The sequence below is a fragment of the Cuculus canorus genome, chromosome 3, assembly GCF_017976375.1.
Source record: "Cuculus canorus isolate bCucCan1 chromosome 3, bCucCan1.pri, whole genome shotgun sequence".
Taxonomy (NCBI): domain Eukaryota; kingdom Metazoa; phylum Chordata; class Aves; order Cuculiformes; family Cuculidae; genus Cuculus; species Cuculus canorus.
The window spans coordinates 35,225,280-35,235,420 of NC_071403.1; the positions used below are offsets into that span (position 1 = coordinate 35,225,280).

At 40.2% G+C, this 10,141-nt stretch overlaps 1 protein-coding gene across 2 annotated transcripts; it reads right to left on the bottom strand.

Annotated features, from left to right (window-relative positions):
• Window positions 1-140: 140 nt before the first annotated feature.
• Window positions 141-10,113, bottom strand: ZUP1 (zinc finger containing ubiquitin peptidase 1). Of its 2 annotated transcripts, XM_054063743.1 has the most exons (9): window positions 9,945-10,113; window positions 6,786-6,902; window positions 5,326-5,435; window positions 4,397-4,565; window positions 3,166-3,354; window positions 2,681-2,849; window positions 1,916-2,070; window positions 1,369-1,589; window positions 141-278 (listed from the first exon to the last, which is right to left on the bottom strand). In XM_054063743.1, exons 1-9 carry the CDS (start codon window positions 10,111-10,113, stop codon window positions 231-233), a joined length of 1,347 nt encoding a protein of 448 aa, XP_053919718.1. In that variant the 3' UTR covers window positions 141-230. The 2 variants fall into 2 exon arrangements, with proteins under 2 accessions (XP_053919718.1, XP_053919719.1); XM_054063744.1 differs by lacking the exons at window positions 6,786-6,902; window positions 9,945-10,113 and adding an exon at window positions 6,267-6,757 and having other exon boundaries at window positions 5,326-5,466.
• Between the last annotated feature and the right edge of the window lie 28 nt (window positions 10,114-10,141).

Genomic DNA, 10,141 nt, shown 5'->3' on the forward strand with positions numbered 1-10,141 from the left:
AAGAAAATAACAAATTTTCTGTTAAGGCAAGATAGTAATTCTTCAGATTTACAGATTCATCAGGCAGGCAGGGTTTTTATGGAAGATCAAAATTACAGGTTTTCCCTAGTGCTGTGCTTCTCCAGAGTCCCCATACATACTTTACTTAAAAATTGTTGAGCTAAGGTCACAGTCCAGAAGCTTAATGTTTTGCATCGAGCAAATTCCAAAAGAGGTAATAAAGGAATTCTTTACGGAACCTTCTCTGATGTTAAGACCTGAGAAGCATGGCAGCGAGCCTAAAAAACAGATGGGGATAGGGGAAAGAATTGTTTAATGAATAAAAATAACACTTAAAGGAGCATTTTCCAAATTAGTAGTTTAGTAAGCTTAATGAGTATGAGGTCACATTTCATCTTAATTAAATGGGAGCTTTCAAGACAAAATTCTAAACAATTTATAGTTGTAAATATAAATCAAATCTTTTGCCAGGAGGAAGAGAGGTTGGCTGTATTTCTGATGTGTTCAGGACCACAGAAGACTTAAACCAATACTTCATCCCGAAACACAGCTGTTAAATACAGTTGAGCAGATGACCCAGTCACCAGTTACTTAATAGTTTAAATAAAAATCTGTCCTGAAGCTTGAACAGTGCTGATATGACAGCACAGCATCAGAACACGGTTCCTCAGAATCAGTTTGTCAGTGTAGGAAAGAGAAAGCTTCAAAAACAAAAACTACACCTGACATTTAGCTGAAAACTTCTAAGCTCTCAAAAAGTTACAATGCCTAAAGTGAAATATGTGGATAGGATATATAAAAATGCTGACAGCTCAAACATGTAAGTTGGTCAGAGCTGTGTTTTGAATATATGAAGTTCTAAGTACTTTCAGAAAGCAAAATGCACTAGTTCTCCTGTCCAAGTTGAGGAGACACCATATGATTAGGCCTCAGTACGTGTGCCTCGTTCTTCAACTATCAAAGGGTGATAAAACCACACAGCTTTACAAAGTTGCACTTAAAACCCCTAGCCATAATTTTGGACTATGAATGCTTTGTAAGTACTTTATATGCCTACAATTAGTTATTTAGGTGAAAATATAGTAAGACAATGAAAAGAAAGAAAAGCTGAATTTAAATCTACAAACAGCTGCAAGCTTCAGAAAAGACTTAGAAGTTGTCAGTTACATCAAGGTGGCACACATTACATGCAAAACTTCTTTGGTTTTGATATCCTGTGATTATACAAGAATAAGCAGAGAACGAGGAAAGTGAACAGATTAAATAATTCACCATGCAACCATACGTGCACGTGCATTTGAGTATTAAAGAAAAGATGCAGATTCTCTTGATTTTTCTTATATAGAAACTGTTTTCTGAGATACTTACAGCTTTCTCTTCCAATGAGAGTACACCATCTACAGCCACTATCTGGTATTGCTTTTCTTTTAAGCTACCCAAAAACTTCCGAAGTAGTTTGAGGCCAGTACCATCACTGTTCTGTTTTAGCAGTTTCTGCATTTCTTGGGAAGGACATCCCGGGTCAAATACTAGCAAACATAAGGTTTTATTCTTCTTCTCTTCTATTCCAACAACAGTACGACTATGACCTAATTTCAAAATAAAGTTTCAGTATTTTAAAAACACATAAATCCCATTTACTTCCTCATAGCATACTACTTTTCAGATCAAAGAAGACACTTTTTGAATTTTAATAAGTCACCTAAAAGTAAAGAGCAGATGTCAAGAAGTTGACTTCCAGCTCCTCCCTCCAATAAAAATATGAACTTTAATGTTGCTCTTACTAAACAAAAATAATAGCAATAAATAATAGCCTTCAATTAAATGAAGAAGGACTGTAAAATGCTGCTCTGAATTGCAGCACATATAAAGAAAGACAGAGAATAGTAGGAAATCAGAATATTGTGATACTGACCTTGATGTTGCAAATAGATAGGTGGTTTGGAAGTACACACTACTTTTTTTGCACCACCTTCGTTATCAGTAGAATAGTAACGCAAAACCCACTCGAATAAACATGGGTGTGTACTCATAGGGCCAGTCGGTTTGTGAAAGTCAATGATTTGACACCTACAGAACATTGTAGAATGAATGCCACAATAAAATTTCAAGCAGGTTCTTTGTTAAAATAATTTTTTCACCTCATAGTCCCTTCCACCTGCACCAAGAATGTTCTGTACATACAGCAATTTCAGATGTCAAATGGTTCTTACCGCTTTGGGAATTTTTTTGAAATACAGGACTATGGGAAACATAATTACAATTGCAATATATACTGTTCAAAACTGAAATATTTATTCCATAACAGAAGAAACAATCTACAAGAATTTGTGAAACTTGCAAAAGTTAAAATTATTGATGTTTTTGTATGTGATACACACACTGGAGAATCCAGTTAACAGCTTTCAGGATTATGCACATGAATAGCTGAAATTCAGGTTCTTCTCAAGAAGAAATTAAGTTCTTAATCAATGTTTAATTTTATGCATATGTGGCATAGTTTTTCAACAAGTCTAAATGATCTAAGTAGTTAGTCAGTTTAAGTACTTGCACAAGTTGTTACATAGATTCATGCTGCATTAAATCAGCTCTGTTTACAGGCCAGTTAAATTTAAAGCAACTAAAGTGGCTTTGCCATCACACAGCACTCAAAAATAACAACAAAAAAAGCAATATTTACTTTATCCTGAGACTGGTTAATAGTGAATAAATTTCAGACGCTCCTATCCATGCTTTGGAATCATGTAATTTGTTGTTGAAGTGAGATGCCCCATGAGGATCAAAGCCTTCTCTCCAAGCATCTTCAATCATGGACTGAATCTTTGGTATACTAGGAATTAGTGTAGTACCTGGAACAGAAAAGCTTTCGAATTGTAGTTACAGTTACTGAAATAGTCTATTAATTAAAAATATTCGGCTTCTTTTGTAAGAGGCAGTTGATGTTACAAAGTTGCACCAAAAAACAAAGCTAAAACTTTAACTACATCATGCCTTGCCAGTATTCACCTCTGATTCTTTCCACAGTAAGTTCCAGTGGTGTCATGAACATTTAAATAGGCATCATTAACCTAGTAAGCCTTGCTGTTTAAATTATAAGGCAAAACATCAATTAGTAGGTTGTCACCTGAGGTATGCGAAACAAACAGGCAGCATGTTGTTTAATACCTTGTAAGCAGTCATTATACAGGCTGTTTTGTAACAGGGAGGAAAGGAGCATTTGGAAATTCCTGTAACCACAGCCCCAGCCTCTGTCACCCAAAGATGAGTGGAAATGATCTACTCCTGTTGAAAGCCATACACGCCGCACATCTTTGTTTTCATTCTGATAATACTTGCACAATGCTTCAATGACTCCTAAAACAAAAGCAAATATAAAGTTTAGGTGTAAAGTGAACTACAAAATTTGCCAGAAAAAGATTCTTTCCCCAACTTGGAACAGATTAAGACAATTTATTTTAAAACTTCTAAGTGATCCTTCATTAAATCTAGAACCCAAAATCACAAACCCAGTGGGCATTGCACCTATTTTATTTCAATGGTCTTATACTTTGACGAGTTTCTGCCCTGTGAAGCTTCCAAAATTCAAGCTATTCTTTCGTTACTGCTGCTACACAATGAATATTTTAAATTAAACAGTTTGAACTACATTATAAACTGTGATATGCACAGAAACTATTACAATTAAATGGGAAAAGTAACATCACCAATAAAGCACTCCTTGGCCACTGCTACCTCCAGTACAACACCCCCTTAAAAATGTGGAAATACTTAAGCATACTATGCAACCCTTTTATTTATTAAATGATTTTTCCTGGAGAAACTAGGATAATAAAAGGAATGTCACTGTACTCGAGAATTACTGCAAATGTTTTTTAAAAATCCACCTGCAGGATATTCCAAATCCTCTTTTCTTACATGAAAGAACATGCTTCAGAACATTCTCTCAAATTTGTAAATCTACATTCTCAGAGGCCTTTTATTGCCATGCTACTGTGAAGACAATCGTTCCATAGCCATCAAAGATTATGTTTTCAATTCCTCTCTGACTCGAGGACAAATAATTTGTAATAAGACATTTGCACCTGTTGCTACATACTGTATTTTGGCCCTTAAGCAGACAACTTGGTTCCAAGGTTTCACAGAAAAAAAAATCAAAATAAGAAGACAAAAAAAGTCTTTAGGTTAGAATAATGATCAGAAATATACAAGTGTTTCCAATAATTTCCATATTAGTTTAGGACTAGAATGGTATTGATTTATTTAGAAAAGAAGGACTAGAACTTTGGATACAACCAGTATTTAACATCCAACTATGCGCTTTGCTAAAGATAGGTTTGGTCACTACAACCTAGGTCTAAAAAGTACAGTATTAGTCATATAATTTCAGCATTTTTACCTGAGGTCTTTGTTTTTCCATCATCTATACCAAAAGCCAAACATTCCATCATATCAGCTTTTCTCTTGTGATATTCAAAAGGCTGCATCCTTCCTTTATCAACTTCCCTTTCCATATCCTTGAGGAATTGCTGCTTGTAGCCTCCAGAATTATCCAATCCATACTGCCTCTGTTAGGGAAGGAATGTGCATCATTTAAATCACATTTTTTAAATTAACCTTTAATGATTTTGAGAAGCTGCACACACGATCAGTAACTTCAAAAACTAGTGAACAATGAGACATAAAAACTTGAAATTTATGCTACGTTAAAGCTGAAGGTCAGGCTTCACTCCTGAATACAAATGTGTGACTAGGGAACCAACACCTAGAAGAGCAGACACATCCCTCTGCTCCATCTTGGGTAGACAGTCATTGGCACAGAGGTAGTGAGAGTGGGAAATGAGCTATCAGGGCTGACACCTGGAAGAGAGAGGAGGACCTAGCAGCAGTGGTCACTGGAGCTGGTGATGGTATCCAGGAACAGGATAGCCAGGATGCTCAGGGCCCCCTCTGCTTGGAATATGCTCCAGGCTGCACTGCGAGGTAGAGCACCAGAGCTGGGCTGAGCATAGTACAAAGCAGCAGGCGTGCCAGGACACCCAGTGAGGGCAGTGTGGCACGCACAGGGACCACACAGACCCATCCCGAGCCAGCAACCTTCAAAGCAGTAAAAGCAAGTAGCTCAAGATCAGCATGCACCTGTGTCATGATCAGGGCTGCTGAGCATTTACACTTCCCTGCAATGCACTGCTGCACCACTACTTCAATACAGCCCAACTGCACAGGTCTAACCTGACATGGCCATTCCAGGTCATTACAGTTCCAAGATATTCAGTTAAAAAACGGTACAGCTGTTCAAAAGTTCACCATTTAGAAATATTACTCTACCTGCAGCTTTTTAAATTCTTCCCTCTCTTGCTTGTCTTCCTCTGATCTCTGCCGTTCACATTCTTCAGTTTGCAGCTGTTGAGCCAGTTCTAGATCTTTTATGTTTTCACCTACCAGGAATAACATTCCAAAGCGAGAGGACTCGATCAGGAGAATCACAGAATCATAGAATCACCACGTTGGAAAGGACCCACTGCATCATTGAGTCCAACCATTCCTAACACTCCCTTAAACCATGTCCCTGAGCACTTCATCCACCCATTCCCTTAAACACCTTCAGGGAAGGCGACTCGACCACCTCCCTGGGCAGCCTGTTCCAGTGCCCGATGACTCTTTCCATGAAGAATTTTTTTCTGATATCCAGCCTGAACCTCCCCTGCTGGAGCTCGAGGCCATTCCCCCCTGTCCTGTCCTCCGTCACTTGGGAGAAGAGGCCAGCTCCCTCCTCTCCATAACCTCCTTTCAGGTCATTGTAGAGAGCAGTAAGGTCTACCCTCAGTCTCCTCTTCTCCAGGCTAAACAACCCCAGCTCTCTCAGCCGCTCCTCATAAGACTTGTTCTCCAGCCCCCTCACCAGCTCTGTTGTTCTTCTCTGGACACGCTCCAGAGCCTCAACATCCTTCTTGTGGTGAGGGGCCCAGAACTGAACACAGTACTCAAGGCACGGTCTCACCAGGAGATTAACAATGCTTTGATGGATCTTTAATTTTTCAAGATTCATTTCTAAGCAGACACACACAAGCACAACTTAATTTTAGGAGATGCATCCCACATTATTTTGAGCTAATAGCAAAGAACATTAAACAGGACTGACTGCATTCAGTCTACCAAGACCCACTCTTGACTTGCACAAAGTTTATGCAATTACAGGAGCAATTACTCAGCAAATAACACATATGCCTCTACTACTAAGAAAACAGCTTTTCTTTACTACGTTTTACTTTGTTGTTAGCAAGAAGTCCAAGTTTCTTCACCACCACACAGTTTTTAGCTTCCAGGATCACTGTCAGCAGTCTCATAATAAAGGGAGAAAAAAATTTAGGATCAGAGAACTTGATAGGGACTCCGTGGAATTTTATTACCCATGCTAGTAAATAAAATTAATTTTGATTCCTTTACTTTATCATTATGACTAATGAAACAGTGTAAGTGTTTAGAGAAAAAAATTGAGAAAAAATATCAAGTTTCTATAAGCTATAGATTTTCAGCTCATCACACTGGAATATCCTACTCCAAATTCCACATATGAAAACTTTCTAAGTTAGGAAAAAAATAGATAATATAGCTGTCTTTTAATCATTTTTCGCTCAACTTTTAGTTCTGGCTAACATACAAAGTTACATACAAACATCGTCTTTTTAAACCAGGAAATATTTAAATTTTGCTGAGATTCTATACTGCAAAGTGCAAATACTTGTATGTCCTTTAAAGTATTATCAAGCTTGTATAATTTCACATACCTCCCCAAAAGCTTTGTTCCTCTAAGTGTAAATCCACGTGTTCTTCAAGAATCTGAATATTTGTACAGGTAAGACTGCACATTGGACATTCATACAGCTGTTCACCATTTTGTGTGTCTGAAAAAGAAATCCAGTTTCTCGATTAATGAAATTCCTGGGTTTGCAAGAATCACTCCCTTAACTGATAAGCAGTCCAAGATAAATACATAGTAATAATTAGGGCAGCCTGATTTAGTGGGATATCCCTGCCCATGGCAGAGGGATTGGAACTAGATGATCTTTAAGGTCCCTTCCAACCCTAACTGTTCTATGATTCTATGATTTTAATGAACTTTGTGCTGCCATTGAAATTGCGTAGTGAAAGGCAGCTAATTCTCCACAGCTGTTACTCTTAACCTATTCGTTAAATTTAAGAGAGATAATTGTCCTGCTCTACTCTGCACTGGTGCATCTCCACCTTGAGTACTATGTGCAGTTTTGGGCACCACAGCATAAAGAGAGTATCAAGAGAGCATCCAGAGGAGGGCAACAAGGTTGGTGAAGGGTTTAGACAGGAAGTCATAAGAGAAGCAGCTAAATGTCACTTTGTCTGTTCAGCCTGGAGCAGAGGAGACTGAGGGGAGACCTCATCACAGTTAACTGCTTCCTCACAAGGGAAGGAGGAGGAGCAGGCACTGATGTCTCTGTTGACCAATGATAGGACCTGAGGGAATGACAGGAAGATGTGCCAGGGGAGGTGTAGGCTGAACATCAGGAAAAGGTTCATAACCCAGAGGGTGGTGGAGCACTGGATCAGGCTCCCCAGGGAAGCAGTGATGGCGCCAAGCCTAACAATATTCAAGAAGCATCTGAACACCTTCAGACATGGTATGGATGTTTGGGTTGTCCGTGCAAGGGATAGGAGTTGGACTTCATGATCCTTGCGGGTCCCTCCCAACTCAGGACATTCTATGATTCTACAAATTTGTATCCAAATACTTGACAAGTTTAAGACATATTTTCATTCTTACTATTAATCCAGTTTTGCCCCATTTAACTCCCATATCACAATTTGCTATTATAATATTTGCATTAAGAAATGCTTAGCAAGAAATATCAAACTGTTAATGAAAAGACCTGTCCAGCTAACAGAAGAACACTTGCTTACAAAACTTCAATATTCGTGTGATAACATAGCAGTTGGTGGGCAGAAAGAATGAAGTAAACGTGCTGTCATTCTTAGTTTGCTCGTCTTCCTGCATCTCCTCAAACAAATACTCTTTCTGTATTTTTAGTGTTACTATTCTGTATATAGAAGAGGTAGGTTCAAAAGCACTTTTGGAGATCATTTAGTCCCTCAAAGCAGAGTCAGATTAAACAGGTTAAGTCACACAGGACCTCTTCCAGTCAACTTTCGAATAACTCCAAGCACAGGCACTCCACAAGCTCCACAGACAACTTATTCCACTGTTCGACAGCTCTCATGGAAGCGTTCCTGTGTTTAAATGGTATTTCCCATATTTCAGCTTGTGCCCACTGCCTGTTGTCCTGTCACTGGACACCACAGAGAAGGGCCTGACTCCATCCTTTCTGCCCTCCTTTTTACTCCCTAGATTTTACTTGCACCTTCCTAGGTTCACAAACCACAGGAACGAATATGCTATGTTAGCTGCTTTGGGAAAGCATTTGCCTATGCTAAAAGTTCATGACTGTGAGGGGAAACCTAATCATCTCATCTCACCAGCAACACTGTGCGTGACACTGCAAATATATAGTTTTCTGAAACACACTGTGTACATTAAAAAAAAACCCAAAAACTTCTAATGCAACTATTTTTAAAATAGAAATTTGCATGCAGGCAAATAACTTCTTCAAGATCTGCATTATTTGAACCCACAGAAGTAAAGTATTTGTCATGCTAATGCTAAGATCTGGATTTTTTAATAATTTTTTTTTTTAAGAAAAACATATTTTAATCACTGAATACACAATATGGTTGATTATAATGCTGCATTCTGTGTTTACAGATTAATTTTGTTTTCTTTACGGTATACATAGCTTCTTATATCATGAATGCTAGTTTTCTAAGAGAATCACCCACTAGCACAGATGCCACTACCAAGTTTCTGAAACAGCTACTAGCAGCTTTAGATAAGTCAGTTGGAAAAAAAGATCTGAATGTGCTTAAAATAAAATATAGCACTCAAGTAAGTAACTAGCTTCCTTCATCCAACTTTACACCCAAAAATATTCTCGTCGTCTCCAAATCAACGTTTAGTACTTTAGAACATGTCAGTGATGGCTCATTTCCCATGTCTCTACTTCAAATTGAATACTACTTTTCCGTAAGGAGAACTGCTACTGCTCCACAACATCCTATTAAAGATCAGACTGAAGTGGGAAAGCCAAACCTTTGCTACCAAATAGATGCCAAACAGGTAAAACCATCTCTCTGTCACAGAATCATAGAATAGTTTGGGTCGTAACGGACCTTAAAGATCATCCAGTTCCAACCTCCTGCGATGGAAAGGGACACCTCCCACTAGATCAGGCTGCCCAAGGCCCCATCCAACTTGGCCTTGAACACCTCCAGGGATGGGGCAGCCATAGCTTCCCTGGGCAACCCGTGCCAGTGCCTCACTGCCCTCATCATGAAGAAATTCCTCCTCATGACCAGTCACACCAAAGCTTTACACTTTGCTTTCATTAATACATAGATCTGTTACAGCAAGTCCAGAGGAGGCCATGAAGATGATGAGAGGGCTGGAGCACTTTCTGTATGAGGACAGACTGAGAGAGTTGGGCTAGAGAAGGCTCCAGGTGCACCTTAAAGCAGCTTTCCAGTACCTAAGGGAAGCCTACAAGAAAGATGTGGAAGGCTCTTTATCAGAGAGTGTAGCGACAGGATGAGGGGTAAGGGGTTTAAGAGAGAGAGTAAATTTAGATTAGATCTTACAAAACTTTTTTCCTGTGAGGGTGGTGAGGCACTAACACAGGCTGCCCAGGGAAGCTGCGGATGTCGCATGCCTGGAGGTGTTCAAGGCCAGGTTAGATGAGGCTCTCAGCAACACACAATTCTGGGTGCGCCAAACGCCGCGGGTGCGCCCGCGCTGTTGTTTTCAGTTCGGAGCCGATTTTCCCGGCGCTGCTGCCGCCCTCCCTCCCCCCCCTACCGCTCACCTGTGCCCAGGGCGCCGGGCAGGAGCCGGTCCCGCGCCTCTGGCTCGTGCCCCGCCGCCACCCCGCAGAGCGGGCACTGGGGCGGCGGCGCGGCGGCCTCGGGGCCGGGGGACTGGCGGCGCGGCTCCGGGGAAACCAGCGCGCGCCCGCACGCGCCGCACACCAGCATCGCGCCCCGCAGCCCGTGGGGCAGCGGC